This window comes from Protopterus annectens, chromosome 6.part0, assembly GCF_019279795.1.
Source record: "Protopterus annectens isolate FY-2018-M chromosome 6.part0, PAN1.0, whole genome shotgun sequence".
Lineage (NCBI taxonomy): Eukaryota > Metazoa > Chordata > Ceratodontiformes > Protopteridae > Protopterus > Protopterus annectens.
This window is the reverse complement of record NC_056737.1, coordinates 1,575,599,421-1,575,624,635: the sequence shown is the minus strand read 5'-3', so window position 1 is coordinate 1,575,624,635 and position 25,215 is coordinate 1,575,599,421. Positions and strand designations below refer to the sequence as shown.

The 25,215-nt window shown below is 42.4% G+C and overlaps 1 protein-coding gene across 1 annotated transcript in view; it reads right to left on the bottom strand.

Moving 5' to 3' along the window:
- Window positions 1-25,215, bottom strand: part of IQCB1 (IQ motif containing B1) — a 1,943,919-nt gene that overhangs the window by 1,870,425 nt on the left and 48,279 nt on the right. Inside the window, exon 2 of the mRNA XM_044075021.1 lies at window positions 14,142-14,282. Coding sequence (XP_043930956.1) covers window positions 14,142-14,259 — 118 coding nt within the window. The 5' untranslated portion in view covers window positions 14,260-14,282. The remainder of the gene's footprint in view (window positions 1-14,141; window positions 14,283-25,215) is intronic.

The following is a 25,215-nucleotide window of genomic DNA, read 5'->3' as shown; positions in this document are numbered from 1 at the left end:
TTGGGGTAGCACAAGTCTCTTCAGATTCAACTTGTTCTTATAAATGAACCTCGGAGCTTCACCCACAGCTTCTCTAACCTCAGGATCTACCATTAGAATATCCCAATGTGCCTTTACAATATCCTTAATCTGACCTACATCCTTAGTGTAGAACAAGGAAAATGCCATGGGTCTAGATTGAACAGACCTATCAACTCCAGTAGTACAGCCATCAGTGGAATTCCTCAAAGTCACTGTAGAACTAAGTCCAACCCCATTATTTAGCCTCTCATACTCTGCGGGAAAATATGGAACTGCAACATCCCTTCTCAAAGTGGCAATACCTTCAATGCCTCTCTCAACATCCATAGTGCTATAACCACGATCTCTAAACCTATCACATAGATCATCCAATTCCTGTGCAAACCCCTGGTCAGTAGCATTATATCTAGAAATCCTCATAGCTTGCCCCCTGATTATGTTCGGATAAACATGGCCAGGGTGCATGCTGTGCCGATGCAATAAAACATTCACGTGACAAGGTTTTCTAAAAACTCCTGTATTTAGCATACCGTTACTCATCCAAATATGGAAGTCTAACTGCTGAATATTCATAACTAAACTTAAGGTATTCAGAGAGGGTATTAACTTCATCAATAAACGAAACCAACTCATCAGATGAACCTGTCCAAATGAAAAACAGATCATCTACAAAACGCCTGTAGAAAACCACTGATTCCACATATCCTGGCATCTCAAAAAGAAAATCACTCTCCCATGCTGCCATAAAGAGACTGGCGTAGCTATTGGCACACGAGGTGTCCATAGCTACGCCATCTCATTGCAAATAGCATTGGTTCCCAAAACAAAATACATTACATTCCAAAACCACTTCCAAAAAAGTCATCAACAGATCAATTACTACATCAGTAAGTGTGGAATTCCTCCTCAATAGCCACTCACCCTCTCAACCCCCTCATTATTGGGGATGACAGTGAAAAGAGACTGTACATCCATCGTCACAAAAAGGTACTGCTTATCACTAGGCGCATCCTTAATTAATGCATACAAGTCCAACAGAAACTGCTTTGTGTCTCTCAGTATAAACCCATTGGCTTCCACAATTGGTCTTAAAAACTTCTCTATATATATCAAGAAGGGCACCATAGACCAACCCTTCCCTGAAACTATGGGTCTCAATGGGGGTGTCTCTCTGTTTTTATGTATCTTCGGGAGACCCTGAATCACAGGAATAAGAGGATGGGTAACATCCAAAAACTCATGTAACTGTTCAGTAATCACATGACTTTTCAATAAGTCATCCAACATACTATGTATCCTGTCCACAAACACAGAAACAATATTCCTACTGATGGGGGTATAAAATTTTTCATCTCCCAACATCTCTGTCATGCAATCATTACATAACTGTAAATCCATGACTACGATCCCTCCGCCTTTATTGGCAGGTCGTATCACTATCATAGGATCACTACGTAATGATTTCAAAGCCTGCCTCTGCTTATATGTAAGGTTGCCTTTCATAAACCTCCTATTCTTATCCATATTCCTACTTCTATAAAGATCATCTTCAACCATCTTACTAAAGGGTGCGGCACAGGAACATAATGACTAGGTCTCTTAAAAACAATAGGATTACCCATCTCAGTTCTACCTTTGAACTCCACCTTTAATGATAAATTCCGTACATACAGCTTAAAATCACGAAGAGTCTCATCAAAACTACTATACATTGTTGGAATAAATGTGAGGCCTTTGGAAAGTACCCCTATCTCATCGGTTGTCAAAATACAAAATGATATATTGAACACTACATTTTCCCTTTGAGCAGGGGCAGACAGAAGCGGAAACTGTCTGCCAAATCCCTTCCCAATCACAATCTCAAGAGGATGCGGGAGAGAAAAGTGTTTGTATATGTATATATGCTTGTAGTATAAATTATGTAAATGGAATGAATGATATGTTCAATTTGTGCCAGTATAGTTTTACATAGAATATATGGTTTTGCATATAGATAGATTTCTATGCATATGTTTTATATATACATATTCATATGCATTTTTATTCATACAAGTATTTATATATGAGGTGTCATGTTGTTTTAGAATGGTTTTTAGGTAACGTGTATATAAAAGGCATTTTATATAAATAAATAAATAAATAAATATATATATATATATATATATATATATATATATATATATATACACACACACACACACACATATAAGCACTGGCACTTTAATGGAATATTTGTTTTCCCGCCTTGGAAGCTATTTAAGTTCGAATGATTTTAGTTATGTCATAAGTCTGAAGAAGCCTAGTGGTGAAAGCGCTAACCTTTGTTATATTTTTATGTAATAAAACAACACTTGGATATATCTACAATATTTACGACCTCAGCTTAGTGTTTGGAGTACTTTGGATGATTACAGCTGTGTACTATCCTGCTTCGCTCCAGTTACTACTATTTTGTTTTATCATATTTTATAAAGTGCTTGTGTTTGAAATGTAACCACAGTGTGCCCGCTGGAAGAAAACAGAAATATACATGCACTATTGCAACTGTCTAAAGGTATATATTTTAACAGTGCAAACTAGAATGCAGGAGGTTAACTTCAGTCCAGCAAATTTTAGGAAAATAGCTGAAATTAAATTACTTTACAGACTACGCAATAAAATATGGTATCTTCCAGGTTTCAATTCAGCTAGAGACACACAGTCTATGCTGAGAAGCTTTCTGTATTGTCTTTAGGGTGAACTAATTACTAGTTTTGAAATGTGAAGGAATGCAATTGTTTTATGACTTCCAGCATCTGCCAAAGATCTGAGGTCTATGTATTTTTACAGGAAGATGCTAAATGCTACCAGCTACTATAAATGGTTACTGTGTGCCTGGGGACTAGAAGTCAGATGATAAGATATGATGTCATTCTGCAAGTAAGAAACATCATTCTGCAAGCTAGCCCAGCAGTAATGTGTGAGATAATAATTTCAGAAGTATCTTAGAGAGACAGAGCATGCTGTACTCTGTTTTGGACCTGACAACCACTACAAGAACCATTCACATCTGCCTTGCTCTAATGAAGTAAGTTTCTAGGGAACAGTATAATTCTCTTAAATACAGTCAAGAATATAGTGAAGCTTAATTTAGATATTTTCTTTATTTATTTGAGACTGCTCTGTAATGGTGTTTTAAGTAATTCATGTGTTTTTGAACTCTGATGTCACTGTGAACATATATTTAGCATTGTCTTGTTCTTTTATTATTTATTATTAAATGTATTTAAACCTTTCATTGTGGCTGATCTCTGTAGAGATATTTAAGTTTTGAGAGTACTTGAATATTTATTTGGTGACACTGTGTGGGCCACTCCTAATAGCTTTGCTCTTGGTCAAACTACCATTTGTATTAATATCAACATTACACAGTAAGATTGGACACCCTTTGTTAAATGACTTACAGTAGCTGGTAAGGAGTGAATGGTGGCAGTAGAAACTACCTTATAATCTGGGCAAAAAGGGGGCATAGCTAGTAAACCTATGCCTGCCTTTCCTAGGTGTGTGTGTAAATCAAATCTCAAAGAGTGTGTATGTCTGCTACTTCGGCAGGGACACAAAGCACTGGTTGGACAGAGGGTGCTGGAGGACTTGGCTTGGTCACTCAGCTGAGATCTCAACTCTATGGCTGTGCCAGTTGGGAGTCTTATTGGGAATCTGGAGAAAGAGTGAGAAACCAGCCCCAGACTGACTGTGGTCTCTGTGCACTCTTAAGGGAAATTGCACTTGATGTAGAGCACTGCATATGGAAATACTGTGTGTATACTTGTCATCCTCCCAGTGTACATCCCCCACTAGTGAGGATTGAGGCTCTTTGATTACTGGTCCAGTGGTGGGTCATCACACCTGTCACATTTGTTTTAGCAGGCCATTATCTGTGAGCATAAGTTAACCGCTATACTGCTTTAGGATACCTAATACTAGGAGGCTGGCAAGACAGTGGAAGCAAATAGGCTGACCTTCCATTTAGTCCAGTGGAAGTAAAACTTGGATTGGTTTACAGAGAGTTGCAGAGTTTAAATGAGAGAGGTTTACTGTTTATTGATATAGTTGTCACTTAAGGGGTAGATGGGGCAGTAATATATGTAGGCCTACTTAAGTAAATGCATAACGTAGGTATATACACGACTGTGATAGCACAGCTTGAGAGGCGTTCTTAATGGTAATGTGGAGCTATTTGTATCATCTTTGGGCTAAGTTGCTTCACAGTAGTGTTGAACTATTTATATTGGTTGCAAGTCAATTTGCATAATGAAGTGCCACTATGAACTAACACTTTTTAAGGTGAATATTAAAAACAAACAAACCAAGTGGATAAAGGCTGCCACAACCCAAAAACCAAATAGAACAAACAAAAGTTAAGGCAGCCAGGCACAGGTAAAAAACATCCATTTATAAAAGTGGTAAATGCTTTCGTGCAGGCATTCTGCACTTCTCCAGACCAATATAGCACTAACAAAAACTACCTCTTAAATAATACATCCAATGAAACAATTAAAACAATTAAGAACAGCTGACTTCAATGAACTAGTGCATGAGCCTTCAGCACAGGCTTTAAAGGTACATGCTCATTCAAGCCTGGTAATCTATGTGCAGACAGATTCATAATCCATTTAACCTCAGTTAATTCTAACTTATTGTTGATGTCTAGGTTACACACTAATGATGTGCAATTTGGTCAGGCTCTGAGTGAGCTGCAAGATAACTTTAGGGTGGGGGGATATTCCAATGATGAGGTCATGTTGCCTGTGAGTGATCTTATAGCTGCACGATCTGATAGGGCAGAGCCCTTCAATTCAGACAGGCATCCCACTAGACCCAGGAGGGTTGGTAATTATAGTAGAAACAGAGTGGTTCCGACATACACAAGTGATATTAGTAGGATTTGTAATATTATCTGTAAAAACTGGCGGATGCGGATGATAGCATCAGGGATAGTTGACCCATGTCCTAGATTCAGTTTTAAGAATAGTAAGTCACTTAAGAGGCAGTTATGTTATGTTAAACTTGAGACAAGTAGTGTTGGTATGTCAGATAGAATGGGTACATATCCATGTAGGGCTTGTAGATATATTTCCTCTGATAAGAATTTTGCTCATCCTACCAATGCTTTTAAATTTACCCCTCATTTGTACGCTAACTGTATTAGTTCTGGTTTGGTATACCTGGCCCGGTGCAGTGATTGTTCATGTTTTTTTGTTATTTTGGGAAGACTATTCACTCTTTTAAGGAGTGTATCTTGGAACAGATATGTTACATTCGTAATAAAGATCCCACCAGTGCACTTTATAAGCATGTACGGGAGAATAATGGACATACTTTTGATTTTTTTGTTACTACAGTTGGTCCATACAGATATAAAAGGGGGGTGACATCAACAATAAGTTAGAGTTAACTGAGGTGCACATAGATTACCAGGCTTGAATGAGCATGTACCTTTAAAGCCTGTGCTGAAGGCTCGTGCACTGGTTCACTGAAGTCATTTGATAATTGTTTTGTCTTATTGGATGTGTTATTTATGAGAGAGCTTCTGTTAGTGCTATATCGGTATGAAGAATTGCAGTGTGTCTGCACGAAAGTACTTACCACTTTTAATAAAAGGATATTTTTTTAGCTGTGCCTGTCTGCCTTATCTTTTGTTTGTTCTACTTTTTTAAGGTGTTAGGTGTACAGCTGTGTACTTTATGCAGCTATTCGCAGCTTACTAGATCTGTACGTAGCAAAAGTCTAATTACTAATCAGATTTGTGTGTGTTGTGTTATATTAGGTACAGTTACAACTGAAAGTGCTTGAGTGAAGGGAGTGCACACTGCAGACCTGCTGCACTAAGGGCAGCTCTGCTCAATATAAATTAAATGAAGAAACAGCCAGTGAAAAACATTCATCACTCTAGCCCATCAGTGTTTATCTTCCCAGAACTGCAGCAATTACCAACACTCTCACTAGCTTTAACAACCACAAGCTCTAGATGACTCACACAACAGGCCAAAACTGGCCATTTGTTGTAAGTGTGGAAAGTGACTAGAAAACAAAAATAAATAAATAACTACAGCAACACTAATGAGCCACTAAACAGCACAGAAAACAATTGAAAAGCAATGCAAATTGTAAAACCAAGTCAATTAATAGCTGCAGCTTCAGTTTCAGGGAAAAACAGTAGAACCTACTTAAAACTGATTTAAATATCTAGGTACAGCACAGAACCCACTTGAAAAGAAGTACAGACAGTAAAACACCATCAAATGACAGCTATAACTTCACATTAAGAGAAAACACAGTAAAATACAGAACAAAATGACAGGAACCACTCAAAACTGACTGGGAAGTAGAATAAATGCTTTTTCCTGTTTCCTGAATGCAAAACATGAGCCATAACATCACTTTGGTTTAGTTTGTACAGAGGGCCCACATATTCCAAGAGTCTTAGGATAAGACAACAATGTCTGATTGTTCCTGCAATGTAAATTAAAAAGAAAATGAAACAGCCAAAGAAAAACAGCTAAAGTTCCATCCAGTAGTGTTTATTTTCCCAGAACTGCGGCAATCACCGTCACTCTCATTAGGTCTAACCATAAAACTCTAGATGACTCACACACCTGGCCAAAACTGACTGTTTGCTGTAAGTTTGAGAAGTAACTAAAACACAGCCAATAAATGCAGCAGCATTGATTAATACACCATACAGCACATAAACAACTTGAAAATCAGTACAAACTGTAAAACCAATGCAATTAATAAATGCAACTTCAAATTCAGAAAAAAAAACAGTAAAAAAACAGAAAAAATGACAGAACCCACTCAAAACATATTTAAATAGCTAGGCACAACACGGAATCCATTTGAAAAGCAGTGCAAACAGTACAACACATATTCAATTAATATCTATAAATTCAGATTCAAAGAAAATACAGTAAAATATGGAAACAAATGACTGGAACCATTCAAAATTATTTAAATAACCAAACAACTTTAAGTATAGTAGAACAAATGTACTTACCTGTTTCTTTGATGCAAAATAGAGTCAAAATGCCACCTTGCTTTGTTTTGCTTGTGCACAGGAGCTTCAGTTTCCGAGAATGTTAAAATAATGGTTTGCAAGGCAAATATACCACAACATGCTAGGCCGAATAAAAGAAAATCCTTCACTCCACTGATGGGGTGAGGAAAAAAAACCCTCACAGTTATTTGACTTGGGGAAGAGGGTTAGAATTAGGTTCCTTGCATTTGTTTAGGTACCTTAATACTGTCATAACTATGACCTCTGAACTTACAGCAGTAAGACCTAGCAGTAGGGATACTATGTACTGGAGAAATTGAACTCTGTCCAGAGAAAGACAGGCTCTGCATTTTATGATGTCTTGGCTGTAGCTGATACATGGCAGCAGCTGTGCAGGTTCTAACTGGGAATTCACAAGTTTCAGTGGTAACATCCAAAAGACTGGAACATTATCAGAAGGAACTTCTGCTCTGAGAGCAAGAATACCAAAAAAAGAAGCAGGTAGAAGCTAGTCAACCAAGCAAGCAAAACTTTTGGCCCCTTGCAGCCTTTGTCTAGCTACTACTGTGGACATACATTTGGTGATAACGCTAATGAGTGTAGTGAGGACAAATGGACAAAACCTAAATTGATAGAGGCTGGTTCTTATACAGAACTGTTAACACCTCCTGGACTCCATGGATATCTTGATATGGAGATAGGCACCTTGGAGGACCGAAGACCAAAGACTACCATGACCATCTGAAAAGTTTCCCTAGGGAAAAACTGTTTAGGCCATTTAAATCTAAAGCTGGCCTGAAGTCCTTTACTTATTTTTTTTTTCGGTAAAAAGAATCTGGAATAATACTGCAAACTTTCCTGGATGGCTCATTTTAGTAAAAGGTTGCTGACTTTTCTTCCTGCTATTTTTTATGGGGGTGGGGTGTAAGGCAAGGATAACAACTAAGAATGGGAACAACTATGGAAGAGAACTGTATACCCTCTGGTCATCACTGTCCTTATTCACCTGTACTTTGCCAATGGGAAGGTGGAAGGACTGAAGACCTTAACTGCTTTGAGACTGAGACAGTTAGACAAATCTTCAGGGATACTGTTGCTGAACACCTGATGGTGACTGCATCCCATCTCCTTTTGTTAAGGCTCTATCCACCTGGGAGGCCCACCTTGTGGGCCATTTTATGTATAACCAGTACTAGGCTAGCTGCCCTTGTAGGCCATTTTAAGCATAACCAGTTTCCCTTTTTGTGTTCAAAATAACCTATTTCATTTTGCTATAGATTACCTTTACCCATCCCATGGTCAATAATTATATATCGCCCTAAGGAGAATAATTGGGATCACATCCTAGGTAATTTGAGGGGACCCATTCATTGGATAAAGCATTTAAGAGTTGTCTCTGTCCATAAGCAGAACAGGGGGCAGTCAACAGGTAAATTTTCTGTTTCCCATCCACAGATTGAAGATGCACTTAAATATGGACAGACAGGGATGAACTTTACTTTATGTGGCTGGGGAGTCTGTTCCACGGGTCTTATCAGTTGAGCGAAAACCCCTTTACACAAATACGTTGAACCGCATTGCGAGAAGTACGTAAACCTCGAACGTCCAAAACCGTGAATTCCGAAATGTCGATTTGTTTTGGTTGGCCCGTCTGCGGTATAGTTCCGTAAGGTAAGTGTGCGATACATAGGACTTTAGGGTTAGGATCTGGGTTAAGGTAAGTGCATAGATAGGTAATGTATGTAAGATGTAGTGTAGTGTTAGATGTAGGGTTTTTTTTAAGTGTATGTATGTGTGTTATTTATTTTGTTTGGGTGTATGTCTGTCTGTAGGGGAAGTGTGCGGTAGTTACGGATAGGCTTGCCACCCCTCCGTTTTTTTCCGGACTATCCGGAAATCAAACTGATTCTCCGGTAGTCCGGAAAACACTGTACAAACTCTGGTATTCTGTTTCAAAAAGGAAACAGACTATCGGAGTTTGTAAATCGGCCGATTTACTATGCTTTTTTTTTTTTTTTACAGAAAAGCATTGTAAATCAGCCGAAAGCAGGCAGCAGGAATGAAAAAAGACGGAGATGCTGTTGAATGATGTCAGCGTGATGTCACAAAATGGGTGGAATGTGGGCGGGGTTGCTGGTGACACAAGGGGTGTGGCTTTACTCCAGTTTTAGCCACGAAGGAAGGTGGCAACCCTAGTTACGGACCTTAGGGTTAGGGAGGGGTTAAGGATAGTGCATAGATAGTTGTGTATGTGGGGTTTAGTGTAGTGTTGGAAATAGGGTTTTGTTAAATGTATGTATCTAGATTATTTATTTTGTTTGGGTGTATGTCTGTAGGGTTTGGTTAGTATATGTGTGTGGTTTATTTATTTTGTTTGGTAGGTACTAAGTAGCGGGTGGTGGGGTTGGCAGACTATGATAGTTCGATATTTTATTTTTCGCAGTTTAGTGCATTTGGGATTTTCGTGGTTCGAGGTATAGGAGTAGATGTTTAGGTATTCGCGTAAAGGGGTTTTCGCTCAACTGATATAGACCCTGTTCCACAGCATCATTATCCTCTGCAAGATATCCTGTCCCTCCAAACCATTCTGTCAATGTTGCAGAAAGAGGTTTAGATGCCTAGACAGAGTACATCTGATGCCATATGACTTGCTGATATGCAGTAAATCCATCAGTACTGGGTCAGAGGATGCCTTGCAGGCAAGACACATGTCACCTCTTAGCAGTTTGTAGGATACAGAGTACAGTGACAGGGCTTTGAGTCTCTGTAAGCTACCCGAAGTATTAGGATCCCTACAAGGCTTTTTTTTTCCCTCTCACATTGAGACATCTTATCTTGGATCCCTTGCACTCTTGAAGAGGTGCATTAATGAAGCAGGAACTTCATGCCAAAAGCTGAAGAGATTTAGCCTACTCCTTCCATTGTCCTTCAGAGCCAAAGAGAGAAAGGCTTTGAAAGAGAGACTTCAGAAAAGTCATTGCGGTGCTTCTACTAGAACATCACTATTCTAGATCATGGGTTCATAAGTACTTATTTAGCTATTGATCTGTGAGAATCTTAAGAAGCTAAGCCTTACATTCCCATAGTAGTTTTTAGAACTTAAATTTTGCATATTAATAACCTAGAGGTGGGCAAAACAAGGATATATTGGGACATTTACTTGTGGCCTTATCCATGAGGGACATGGGTGCTAAACCACAGTGAATTTGTGGGTTCCCATCCATTTGTCTACAATACATTTGAGTAATTTAAGAAAAGTACTACGCCTTATGTGCAGTGGAACATGGTTCCACAGAAGAAACATTATCTAGGATACATACCTATACCTCCAACATATTCTATTTATGTTGCAAAATAAATTGATTTGATGTCGAGGTGGACTCCCCAATTCTAACTTCCTGGGTCCTGTCTATGAGCCAGCACGCTATCCAGTGTGTGACATAAGGGTTTATACCTAACGTGTTGAGCTTGTCAACAATGCCCGAGTGAGGTATTGTCTCAAATGCCTTGGCCAGGTTAAGGTAGGCAATGTGAACCACTGCTTTGGTGACCTTCAAAAGAAGTTCATCAGGCTGAGTAGGCATGACATGCCCTCGACAAAACCAAACTAGGTTGGGTCCAGTGTCTGAAGATTACCCATGTCATTACTATTTCCATGATAATTCTTTCCATGGCTTTGCTTGTGAGACTAGTGAGACTTATGCGTCTGTAGTTTCCAAGGTCTGTAAATGGCCCACCTTTGTGCAGATGGATGAATGTAGCTGCTCTCCGTTCACAAGTCTTGAAGCCTGTTTGGAGGCTATAGTTAACAGCAATTCCAGAGGGCCTGATAGGTCATGTTTCATGCCATTTAGTAGGCATCCTAGGATACTGTTTGGGCCCACTGATGCAGTGTTCTTGGCCTTTGAGACAGCACTGAAGATCTGTTCCCTAGTGATAGTAAGTGGAGTTATATTAGATGGTATTTCCAGAGGGCAAATTGAGAGGGAAAGAGGAGTATAGTTAGAGCTTAATCTGTCAGTCAGTAGGGTTGCTATGCTTATATAGGGTTCTGTGAACAGTTCTGGTTAGGCAGCGGTATTCTGAGTGTTTATGGGGGCTTTAAATTTCGCCAAGTTATCACTTAATAGTAGGAAGTTAGCCTTGGAGTAGTTTCTGAACATTCAAGGATTAGCTGGGGTTACGAGCTTAATTTTACTTCAAAGGAGACCTTTCTGTAGTCTGATCTTACCAGAGAAAGCATTGCACTATATGGTGTGTGGCAGTCTCCCATATTAGTGAAGACAGATCCAGTAGGCTTGCACTCCTGGATGGTGTGCTGACAATCTGGCCCAGGGAGTTTGTGCTTACAAAATCCAGGAATCACTGTGCCTGCATATTTAGTATCATATATGATTCCCAGTTAATAGTGGAGTAGTAACAGTCATCAATGAATATGGTATTCGTTTGGATGGCGAGTGTTTCCAATAAGTTTAAATACATGTTATGCATTTCTTGAGTGATAGAGGGGACCTACAGCTTGCAAGGAAGTGGTATGGGATTTTGCCTATAGTGATTTAAACATAGAGAAGCTCAAGTGCATTGTCCTGTTTGATCAGCCTTGATGTACATTTTCTTTTAATGTAAATTGAGACACCTCCACCTTTAGTCCCTGTCTGTGTAGTCGATGGTCTAAATGTGTAGAAGGCATTATAGCCTTGCACTGCTGGTGTGCTCTCCACTAGGTAAAGGCATCTTGTAGGGACTGGAATTTCTTGTTTAGACACCTAGCATTGAGCAGTAATACCTTTAGATTTTTTTGGTTTTGATTTACAATGCTGAAAGTACTTTCAGTTTAGCATTGCCTAAAAGGCAATATAGGGAGAGGTGCAGACTATCTCTGGCAGCACACTGTCATCTCTCCTTCCATGCTGACAAATATTGTACCCACTTAGAATAACACCAGAAACTAGGCCGATTATTACATTCAGTCATCTTCTGTTCATATTGTGGCATTATTCATGGAAAAAGTAAAATGCTGCTCAGTGGTATGCTCATACCAGCCTGGGACACATATTCTGAGAGCTCTGTGATATCCCTTCATACAGTCAAGGGAGGTATATCTCAGTTCTTTTACACCTACATGGACTATGACTGAGTAATACTGGTACTTGTGGTCAAATGACCCAAGTGCATGCATAATACAGTGGATCCTGAACCCTGATAAGCAAATGTGACTTTCTCCTTGCTCAACCTGATAAGTGGGACATCAGTGTGTCTCACAATTGAGTCTCCAATGACCAAAATATTGGATTGTGTGGTGGCTTGCCTTATGGGCTTAGTAGTAGAGGTTATATGAAATGTGTCTGTATTTGTTGATGTGGGTGTCATTTTGAAAGAGTGCATTTGGGGATGCTAAGGGTAGTTGTTATATGTACTTCATCTAGGATGTCTTTGGAGTTTAGGAAAGTTACACTTACATGCCTCAGCAAATGTGGGTCTATGTGTCTGCTTTGAACTGTGTGTGATGGGTGCAGATTATGTGTACTTCTGACAACCTGATTGACATTAGAAGCACTTTTATGTTAGAGCTTTTACTCCAGTGACACTGTGTAAATACATCTCTCACATACCATACCAGTTTGTTTGAGAATTAGTTGGTTATCAGTAAACATGAGGCAATTTCTGCATTGTCTCAGGATGCCTATATTCAGCCAGCTGGTAATGGAGATAGTGGGAAAGTTCATATCCATGGCAATAGGCCCTTTTTTTTTACTGATTAGATGGTTGCAGTGAGAATATAAAGTAATCTCAGGAGTATCTAGTTTGCAATTCTAGGGGCAGTGCTTGTCACTGCAAAGTAGTTGCCCTGTGCGCCACTAGGTATTGGTTAAATGCCAAGGGTGCTTTTACAGGAAAAATGTCAATTCAAGGTGTCTGCATCTATTGAGGGCACACTGCCAAACATCTGAGGGGAAACTAATAGATAGAACCCGATGATTTATGGATGAGGTATTTAGAGAGAGATTCTGAAGTTAGGTTAGTGGCTAATCACGCAGTGCTTACGGACAAGAATGAACTAGCTTTGTCAAAAATGATGGAAAAGAGGGGATTCACCTGATTGGCTACTGCCTGGCTACTATTAGTGCTGGTCTCACCACAGCTTCATGCTGTTGGGATAGAATGCTCCTTTGCTTCTTCTCTCACCAGAAGATAAGACAGATGCAGGTCACATGCTCTTTGCTGATCAGCAGTCTTGTCCCAGATGATGCAGAAGTCTGTAGGCTTGTTTGTTGAAGCCTTTTCCTGGTAGATGCCTTGAAAAGTAACCAGACCAAACAGGAAAGTCCAACACAGACTCTCATTGCCCAATCAGAAAGAGTCAGGAATCAATGCACTCCGCTCCTTCTCTCACCAGGAGCAAAAGAAAAGCACTAATCCCAAGATGATTAATGAGAGGCAGAATATGGGCTCTCCAATAATTGGTGGTCCTGGACTAGATGTTGAAGATTTTAAAGGTAAGATGGAAAAATGGGTTGATATCCTAAGAGTTGCAGTGTGCACTAAGCAGTTAGCTATGAAAGAGGGGTAACTTAAGCTTTAGCAATCTAAGTGGAGAGCCACTAATTTTAAAAGAGCAAGACAGACTGGAAGGAGGTGGGCACTTTATATTCTGGCTAAACTGAATACAGTAGGATGGCCAATAAATTTAAATAACTGAAGGGGAGTGATTTCACAAAATGATCATTTTTGTGCTTACAATAGCCAATGAAAGAGGAGAGGGAGAGAGACATATGGTCAGATTAACATAAGGCGCAGGGAACTAGAAAGACAGTGGAATTTAAAAACATAGCACCAGATGGGAGGCTGGGGGAAATTTAAATTCTGTGCGACTCAAGAGACACAGCTGTTTTCGCTTTCCTAGTTTAAATGTGCAATTAAAAGCAGAATACAAGTAAAACATAGTGTAAACAAACACCACCAAAATATACAAAATAGAAGAAGATGACTGCAACACAGACTTTTACAAGTCTACTATCTACTGCTCTAATGTCATCATCTTTTGCTTACATCAAAAAAGTCACTGGTAAAAAAGGCTACTTACGTTTCAGTTTTAACAGACTAGAAGGAATATTCAGATCAGAGCTTTCTGCAATTTCAGCAGCTACAAACAGTATCTGTGGATCTGTATCCTCTTGAATTTCATCTCGTGCAGAATCCATGTTGGTGTATCTCCATCAGTGAACTACAGACAAAATACATAATATCAGCTGGAAAAGATGCTGTTCTGCATACTTGGTTAAGGATACTGACATGGAAAAAGAAATGCACATTAGAGAGACTGGAATGGACTAAATCAACAAAAAACAATCTTCTTTTTATCTATTTTGTCTTGAGAGATGGAGTCCATAAAGTCCTGTAGATCTCTAGCAATGAAACAGGCTCCATATTCGTGAATTTCTTTTTACCCACAAAGTATGGCAAGATAATCACTGGCCACTATGCAGGAACAAAATAACTATATCCTTGTAGTCACCAGATGTCTGATACAACACTATGTTATTATTTTGTTTGCAGGGTGTTACATCAGTCAGTTAATTCTGTCATCTTTTGAGACAACATTCTTTGCAAGTTTGCACTGATTTAATAGTAAGCAAAAGAAAACTGATATCCCAACTGCACAGCCAACTTAACCATGACACAAATCATACTGTTTAGCCAGTAAATAATCTACCACAGATTACTAAATGGCCAACATAATGAGTAATTAACTGAACCATCTTCTCTGAATCCTTCCATCACCAAAAGCAGGGATAGATTACCCAACTTCCCCATACAGGGAGAAGACCCCAACACCCCTAAACTATATATAACCAACCTTGACTACAGCACCTCAGGAAAATTATGTGTACTTCCTTTTTTTTTCCTTTTAATTTTGTGTGTGTGTGTGTGTGTGTGTGTGTGTGTGTGTGTGTGCTTGTACTACAAATTCATAGGGAAGAATTTGTTGCAAAACACCTTAGTCGAGTTACATTTTGGCATTTGCCATGTTTCTGCAACAAACAGCTATACAGAAATAAAACTGGACATATCAGAGTTGATATTCACATTGCATATTGAACAGTGTAACATGTAAATTATAAAACTAAACCACGATTAACAAAGTACTGTAACTCAGGAACAGTGAAACACAAGAATTACTGCTGAGTATTAAATGCACCTTATCTAAAAACCTGTTGGTGCTGTATCACTAATCTCGTAGGTATTTCAGAAGATAAGGTTAATAAAGTACAACCTGGGATATTCCTGTGAATTAACATTCCTTCCTTTGATATGCTTCACAAATCTCTATACATGTCAGGGCACTCTGGAATGAAGTATTTGGGGGGGTTATATAGAAGGAGAGCAGAAGTACCCGCAGAAATCTGGAAAGAGGTAAAGGGTAAGAGTTCAAAGGATATACAAAGGTTGAGGTTGTTCTCACTAAACTTAGATGATAAAATACAAACACTTAAATTGTTTGTTTTCCCACAGATAATTTATATTGGACAACCCTTCCCATATAAAGTAGAAGAACACACCTAGGTCACTTTGGAGAAAGACACAAAGTAAGAAGTTATGTACTCACCATAACGTTCCATCTGAGTAGGTATCTTCATTTGTCTGCAACCTTTGGGATACGGATCCGAGCCGGCAACTTCTATTGTAGCATAGATCCGAGCTCCTAGCTCCTCCCCTTACCCATAATCCCCTGCATACCCTAACTGACCTCAGATCAAGTTTGCCCCATAGCACAGCTGATAAAAGTGTCCCAAAGGGAACAGATGCTAATAACCACAAGAACGATCATTTTGGTCAGGGGGAAGGAGGGGGGGATGGTTGCAGACAAATGAAGATACCTACTCAGATGGAACGTTATGGTGAGTACATAACTTCTTAATCTGAAGTAGGGACTTCATTTGTCAGCAACCTTTGGGACAGAGTCCCCAGCTACCTAAATCTTGGGTGGCCTTCATGGAAGGATATTCCAGAGCACCGCAGAGCCAAAGGACGCCCTACCTCGGGAGACAACATCTATTTTATAGTGGCTGATAAAGGTGTGAGATGAAGCCCAAGTGGCTGCGGAACAAATGTCATCCAGTGGAACCCTAGCTTGAAAGGCCGCAGATGTGGCAATGGCCCTAGTAGAATGAGCATGGACTCCTTGAGGTGCAGGCCTTCCCGAGCTCTGATATGCTAAGAGAATACAACTCGAGATCCATCGACAGAGAGAAACTTTAGAAACTGGCTTTCCGAAATTACTTTTGGCAAAGGAGATAAACAACTGATCAGATTGCCTATGATCCAGTTCTATGAATATAAAAAGCGTAGTTGTCTGTGTACGTCTATGGTATGCAGCTTGTACTCTCCTTTGTTTTGAAAGTTGGGGAAAAACACTGGGAGACTGATAGATTGATTGATGTTCGCTTCTGAAGATACCTTAGGTAGGAAGGACGGATTGATCCTGAGGTAAACCCTATCCGGGTGAAAGACCAAATATGGTGGTTTGACACAAAGAGCTTGCAATTCCGATACTCTTTTGGCTGAAGTTATGGCCACCAAAAAGGCTGTCTTCCAAGAGAGAAATTTGAGATCAACCGTGGCCGCCCGTTCGAAAGGGGGACCAGTCAAGGTCTGTAAGACTAGGGATAAATCCCATGGAGGTACCACCTCTTTGACTGGAGGCCTAAGGAGGAAGGTACCCTTGAGGAAGGTCTTACACAGTTTGGAAGTGATAAGAGGGCCAGACTCTTGCCCCACGTGATAGTATGAGATTGCTGCAAGTTGTACTTTGACTGTGGAAGAACTAGCCCCCTGGTGAAAGAGAAAGGTTAGAAAATCTAGAACCGATGCTATCAGGGCTGTAAAAGGGTCTAAACGATGGTGTTCTGCCCAAATGGTGAAGCGTTTCCACTTACTCCGATAAACCCTCCTGGTGGAAGGCTTGTGAGCTGCTACAAGAATGGCTTTGACAGGTGATGAGATCCCAGGAGTCCTTATGAGGAGTGGAACTGGAGCAACCAAGCCGTCAGCTTGAGGATGACCAGGTTCGGAGTCGGAAGATCGAGAGGGTGAGAAATGAGATCCGGGAGGGGATCCAGAATCCATGGTGGATACACTAGGTGAGACCATAGGTAAGGGAACCACGTCTGACAAGGCCAGAATAGGGCAATGAGGATCATCTTGCTCCCCAACTGCCTGGCTTTCTGCAATAATTTCAACATCAGGGGAAGAGGAGGGTAAGCATAAAGCAGACCGGGAGGCCAAGCATGAACTAGAGAGTCTCTCGGGGACTCCCCCGGAGGGGGGATCAGAGCGAAGTAATCGTTGCACTTGGTGTTTGAAGGAGAGGCAAAAAGATCGCAACAAGGTTGCCCCCATCGGGCAAATACTTGCTCTGCAACTCGAGGGTTGAGAGACCATTCGTAGGGAGTCAGGATAGTACGACTGAGCCTGTCCGCCAGAATGTTGGACCATCCCAGAATGTGCGTTGCTATGAGAAAGTGGTTGGTGGAAATCGCCCATTCCCACACTCTCATGGCCTCATGGCAAAGGGGGTAAGACCTGGTTCCCCCCTGTTTGTTGATGTACCAGACGACTGACATGTTGTCTGTATTTATTGCAATCATCCCTACCGGAAGAGAGATGTGTAGTGCCTGCAACGTCAAAAGCACCGCCCTCATCTCTAGGACGTTGATATTCAAAGAGGTCTCTACGTCGTTCCACGTGCCTTGGACTGTCCTGCCTGAAAAATGCCCCCCCCACCCCAGGCGAGAAGCGTCCGTGGTCACTGTGTCGACTGGCGGTGGTAGTGAGAAGGGACGTCCCATGTGGAGATTGGGAGACTGGAGCCACCACACGAGCGACCTTCTGCAAACCTTGCTTAAGGAAATGGGATGAGACAGGGGGTTGCGAGACAGGGACCATTGTACCTGGAGGGTCCACTGCAGGACCCTCATGTTCAACCGGGCCAATGGCAGCAGAGGGATTGCAGCCGCCATAGATCCTAAAGCCCTCAGGACCAATTCCGCCGACGGAGTTTGCAGTTGAAGGATGGCCTGCACGTGCAATATCAGATTCCTAAGCGGATCTGGAGTCAAGAACGCAAGCATCTGTCTGGAATCCAGTCTCGCCACTATAAAATCCAACACCTGTGTAGGGATCAGAAAGGATTTGGTCATGTTGATGGTTAATCCTAACAGTGGAGCCAGACTGAGGAAATAATCCCTGCATGAACAAAGTAGATGCCTTGTTGGGGCCATAAGGAGCCAGTCGTCCAGGTATGGAAAGACCTGAATTCCCTGGAGTCTCAGGTGGGCCGCTATTATCACTAGGACTTTGGTGAACACCCTGGGGGCTGAGGTGAGGCCGAAGGGGAGGGCCCTGAATTGAAAGTGACTGGCTCCCAGCCGGAAGCGGAGAAACCCCCTGGAACGCCTATCCACTAGAATGTGATAGTACGCATCCTTGAGGTCTATGGAGCACATCCAGTCGTCCTCCCGCAATAAGGGGAGGACGGATTGCAACGTGACCATTCGGAACTTTTCTTTGGGTACTGCCAGATTTAGGAGAGAGAGGTCGAGGATGGACCTCAAGTCCCCCGTCTTTTTTGGCACCAGAAAGAACCTGGAGTAAAACCCTGATCCGATTTGATCTGGGGGGATGGGCTGGATGGCTCTTTTTTGCAGAATCTGCTGAATTTCTGCAGCAGCCACCTCCCTCTGACTGGGTGGTATGTCGGGGAGGCCTCTGATTCTGGGGGTTACGATAAAGGGAATTTGGTAGCCTCTGGATATAATACGAAGCACCCAGCAATCCGTTGTTATGGACTCCCACATTGCTAGGTGCCTCGAAAAACGCCCCCCGACTGCCTCCAGAGTGGAGCAGCCAGGTAACCCCTCAGGGGTTCTGCGTGGGCCTCTCAGAGAATGGTTCTCTGGACTCAAAATTCCTGGGACCCCCTCTGCCTCTGGGGCGGCGTCCTCCCTGTCCTCCTCTGCCACGAGAGGACTGGTTGTCCTGAGCAGACTGGGATTGATGCAATTTTCGGAACCACATCTTCTTCTGACCCTTTTGGTTCTTGGAAAAGGACCTCTGGGGAGCAGAGAAGCGGACTCCGATGGCAGACAAAGTCTTCCCGTCTTTCTCGCTCTGAACAAGAGTGTCGTGAACGGTTTTGCCGAACAGTGCAGAACCATCAAAGGGGGCATTCGTGAATGACGCCTTAAAGGGTTCCGAGAAGTCACAGTGATGGAGCCAGGCCTGTCTCTTCATGACAAGCCCGACTCCGCCTGCTCTAGCGGCTCCCTCCACAGCATGAGACAACAGCCGCATAGAGGTGTTAGAAATAGAGCGGAGGGTGGCCATTCGGGAGGAGTACATATCCTTGTCTCCCTCCGACATGGACCCTGGGGGGGGGGGGCAGCGTATTCCTTAATTAGATCCCGCTGCATCCGAATAACGTGTGCCATGTAGTTCAAGGCCCTCATAGAGAAGGTCACTAAACTGAAGGCCCGCTTCCCAAGATGGTCCATCGCGCGAGACTCCTTGCTCGGAGGATGAACTGTGGGGCTCTCCTGAGCCAACTCTTTCTTGGTGGCTGCAGCCACCAACATGGCATCCACAGGGGGACCTCTGCTCCAGTGTGATCTCTCTGCAGGGGGGCTCAAAATTTTGTCCGGGCACTTGGGGATTGGCTCTACAGTGTCCGGTTCCTTCCAAGCCCTAGTGGATATGAGATCCACCAAGGGGTCGGGTGGAGGCGACACCCAAGAGGTAGATGGTCCTGCCTCAAACGCCTCAAGGAATATGGACTCATCATAGGAAGCCTTAGGGGCAGACCACCCACCCCTGATTTTGAGCATTTTCATGATGTCTCCGAAGGAGACATCCTCGGGGGGTGACCTAGGGGAGCCTTCCCCTTCATCTTAGTCCGTATCTTCGGTGAGACTCTCAGGGGACTCTATGTGCCTCCTCTTGCACTTTGCCTTGTGAGGAACCTCCTTGGGGGGGGGGCTGTCCGAGGAGTCCTCATGGGCTGTATCTTGTTCCACTGGAACTCCTAGAGGCGCTGAGGCAGGCTGCCCCGAGGGCCGGATGAGGGGAGCCAGGACCAGATGAGAAGGAGTGCAGGATGGAGCCGAAGCCAGGACCGGAGGCCTGGAAGCACTCAACAGTGCCCTCTCCACCGCAGCGAAAGCCGAAGGGGAGCCGCTCTCTGACGGATCCAAGACCCGACTCCCACTCGGATCTGAAGCGGGGATCGGACCCGGCGCCGAGAACGTCGGATCCGAGGGACCAGTGTGCTCCGACTGGGATGGAGCTGAAAGCACACCGAATCCCTCGGATCCGAAGCTCGGCCCACGGCTCCGAGAGGTCGGATCCGACAAACTCGAGGGAGCCGTCGGAGCCGACGTGCCCAGCACGGTCGGCTCCGACCCACCCCCGGATCCAACGTGGCTCAGCTCCGAGTGCTCCGATCCCGGAATGCGGGTCGGAGAAGGAGCAATATGGGCGAAAAAAGGGGTTGAGCCCCCTCCAGAGGGGGGGGAGGCAAGAGCACTCCCATCTGCATCTGGGCCTGGAGGAATCTCCTCATCATCCGGTCCATGTCCGCATCTGACATGCTAAAGGTGGACCTCGAAGAGGCCACCAAGGCCGACCTGGAGTTATGCCTCGAGGACCTCGAAGGGGACCGGGTCACCTCCTCCTCGGGTCCCGGGGAGAAACAAGGGGATCGGATCAGAGGAGGAGGAGACCGAGAAGACCTGGACGGAGAAGCCCTCTTGGCGGGCGGGGCTGATGAAGAGTCCTCGGCCCGCCGCTTAAGGTGCTTCATACTCCGCTTCGCTTTCCTGGACTCCCTATCCTCCGGAGCCGAAGCAGGAGGTTGAGTCCCGGTCGAAGGAAGGGAGGCAGGAGTGATCACTACCAGGGGGTAGCGGTCACCGAAGTACCGGAGGCCGAAGCAGAGTCTGGGGGTAAAAGGCCCGCCAGAACCAGCTTTGCCCTCCGATCCTTAAGTGCCCTGCGGTTGAACGCCGCACAAATCGCGCAACCCGAAGAGAGGTGTTCAACCCCAAGGCACCTAACGCACCGAGTGTGGCCATCAGCCGGTGAAAGCTTGTGACCACACTCAGTTCATTTTGAAAAAATGGCTTTAGGGGCCACCGACATAACTAAAGTAAAGCACACTCACTAGGCCCCTACACTCAAGACACACACACACACGCTACGACCAGTGGGGAGGGAGGACAAATTTAAATTAAAATTTAAGCTGAGTAAGCTAAAAATAATAAGTTTTAGCATTAAGGGTAAACCTAACAAGCACACACAATCACTCAATCAGAAAAGAAGAAAATAACTTTTTTTCTCACAAAATCGCCAAGAGCTCTGGAATCTAGCTGTTGCTTGAAGAGCAGCAAACTAGATCTGAGGTCAGTTAGGGTAGGCAGGGGATTATGGGTAAGGGGAGGAGCTAGGAGCTCGGATTTATGCTATGATAGAAGTTGCCGGCTCGGATCCGAGATCGGATCCGTATCCCAAAGGTTGCTGACAAATGAAGTCCTTACTTCAGATCACTTTATTTGGGATGGGAAGAAGGCAAGGGTAAGTTAGGATAAAATAATTCTCCCCGACAAGAAAAGTTATTATAAAGCAATACAACTGAGATTAACCCATTTAATACAGCATTTAAAACATAATTCTAGGTGGAAACAAATGATTCTCTTAAAAAAGGGATCAGCAGAAAGAGTGAGACAGATAAATGTATGGATGTAAAGTCATGAAAAAGGAAGGGAAAAGGTAGACATAATAACAAAGGAATTTTTGAGGCAAAAGGGATAAAATATTAGAAGGTAGAGCTACTTCCCATTTGTATGGGATCAATAGATTTAAGAACAAATCATGTTTAAAAAATTGGTTTAAGAAGGGTAGAGATCCAATATACTGGGAGCAATTAGTGGAGATTAATGAGACACTGGACTGAAGGACTGCCATAGAGACCTTTCAGTTTAGAGACAAGGAATACATGACTTACAGATCTTTGGTTTCTGCCCTCAACAGGCAGAACATGGAAGTAGATTTAAGACAAGAGAAAATACCAGAGATAACTGAAGCCAGATCAGAACTGGCAAGTAACAAGAAACTGAACAGCAGACTATACAGAGGCATTCTAAAAAATGATAGTTGTAAAGTGTCAACATGCAGGCAAGGATGGGAATGCGAACTAGGACTGCAGTTCTGAGGAGGAATGGCCTGTTATATGCCTAAAAACCAAAAAAAGATAAAAAGATCCAGAAAATGTCATATTTTGGGGAAGAAATGCATTGACAAATATTTCTATATCCAAAAGGGTTACAAAACAAGTTTGCAAAGGTCAGTCGATTGTGCTGAAGCTGTAACCCCTGCCAAATAGAAGATTGGGGCCATATGTTTTTCCCTACCGAATGCTAGATTGTTTTAAAAATGACTTGCAGTATTTAATAAGGATGGATGACAAACTGGAATTTAGAAGAGAAAGCAGGATACTAAGTTGGTATAAGGGGAGAATGTTAGCAAGACATACTAAGGATTTGACATGTTTACTTCTCTGAATGCCTCACTAGTGTGGAAAAAAACATCAGTAAGTGATGTGACAGATGATCTAATAACTATGAGCTTGATTAGAGATAGAAAATTGAATGGATATAGGAAGAAGAGCATAACATGCACAAGTAAATGGGTCAGTTGTAATCAGATAGAGATAGATGAATTACAACTGGAGTAAAGTAGGGCAATGGACTCATCGTGCAAGTCCCACACAAGTGATACATAAGGTTAGACTAGTTTATAAATAGATGTGGTTTAAGTTACTCACAGGGTTACCTGACTGTGAAGGTACGTGTACACATTTAGTACAAAGGTTAATCAAAGGTAACAGCAGTCAAATCAAATGACAATTTTGTAAACTCTGGGAATGTTTAATCATTAGTGCTTATAGTTTGGAAACTGGTTTAAGAATGACATTTGCCATAGGATAGTTTGCATGCCATGCATGAATAATGTATTGTGTGGCACCCAAAATAAAACCTTAAAGCCACAGACAATCCAGGTTAGAAAATGCACACAGCATGCTAAATTCATACCAACAGGAACATGACAAAGACCACTCTAGAGAAGATGGAATGTGGAAAAGAAGATTAGTAAAGTAAAAGTTAAGGAAAGAGAAGTTGAAGTTATGGAGTGTCTGCAGAGTGAAGGATTTAGTGTAGAAAGTCTAACACAGACTACATCACAGCATGATGGAGTGAGTCCCCAAAATAAGGAGAAGCAGGAAGATCAGGAGACATCTGAAGAAGAAATATGGACATGGGGAAGAAAAATAGATTTAATATGGTATAATTTTTATGCCAAGGAGAAAGTAAAACTAACCAATACAAAAAGAGCAGCACCAAAGATATTTGAAGAGAAATACAGGCAAAGGAGTCCGGATATGGAAAACCTTACCATACAAAAAATAAAACAAATAGGAAAATGAGATCAGTAATGGAGAAGTTAAAGAAATAGAAATTGAGGTTATGGAGCACCTGCAAAGTGAAGGATTCGGTGCAGAAAATCTAATGCAGAAAGCACCACAACAGGATACAGCAATGGATATCCAAATTAAGGGGGAACCAGTGCAAAAAGAAGCAATTGGTCAGGTGCTATATCAAGATATCAATATGAGATTGGGGAACATGGTAAATAAAATAGAACAAGAAGAGCAAAAAATAGAAGTTATGTTCTTACCATAACGTTCCATGTTAGTTGTCTTCTTCTCGCCTTCTTTCTTGCTGGATGGGTTCGGAGCCGACCTCGGCTCCGACTCGGCCACTCTAAAAGCTCGAGAGTTGGTTCCACCGGCTCGAGGCTCCCCTTATATCCCACAATGCTAGGCGGTATTACCTCAGATCTCGTTTGTAAGCTATGCCCAGCTAAAAATAACTCCAGAACCACTGGAAAAGGGAAAAACCCACCTCTATAAAAGGAAGGGAAGAAGGTGACCTGAAAACCTGAAGAAGGAATATATGCACAGAATAGCATATACCTATCTACAATAGAGGTGGTAGAAAGAGAGGTCACAATCAAACTCCTCTAGGTCTGTCCAGGTTAGGGGAAGGAGGGTGGGGCCTTAAGAAAGAAGGCGAGAAGAAGACAACTAACATGGAGCGTTATGGTAAGAACATAACTTCTATATGTTAAGTTGTCAATCTCGCCTTCATTCTTGCTGGATGAGACCGTCCCTAGCACCTTGTCCCGGTGGCCTATCGGAACAGACTCTTGAGAACAGTGGAACCAAAGTTAGCTCTATGTCTAGAAGCTAAATCCAACTTATAATGAGAAATGAAAGTGTGAGGAGTAGCCCAAGTAGCAGCTGCACAAATGGTGTCAATAGGCAGCCTGTCTTGGAAGGCTATAGAAGTAGCCAAAGCTCTGGTGGAGTGAGCCTTAGGTTTGTTAGGCAGCTTTTGGTGTCTAATTTCATAAGCAAAGGAAATCAGAGATGTTAGCCATCTGGAGAGTGATACCTTGAAACTGAAAGTCCCTTTCTGCCTTCTGCATAAGAGACAAACAACTGGTCAGTTTTCCTGATCTGTTTGGTTCTATCCAAATAATACCTTAACTGACGATGAACATCTAGCCAATGCAATTTTGTTCAGACCTGTTAGAAAAGTTAGGAAAAACACAGGGAGGTCAATGCTTTGATTTAGGTTAGGCGAGAGGCTACTTTAGGTAAAAAGGATGGATTGGTTCGTAAGGACACCCTGTCTTTATGAAACAATAGATACGGGTCGACTGCTGAGTGCATGAAGTTCTGAGACCCTTCTAGCTGAAGTAATGGCTACCAGAAAGAGAGTCTTCCAGGATAGCAATTTCAATGAACAGGAAGCTGCAGGTTCGAAAGGGGAAGAATCAAAGATGTGAGAACTAAATTAAGGTCCCAAGAAGGAGGAGGATTTCTTATAGGAGGTCTGAGAAGAAAAACTCCCTTCAAAAAAGCTTTACAAAGCTTGTGAGACATGATGGCAGAATCTGAGATGCCCACATGAAAGTTAGAAATAGCTGCCAATTGAACTCTAAGAGTAGAAGGAGATGAACCTGCATGGAAGAGTTCAGCT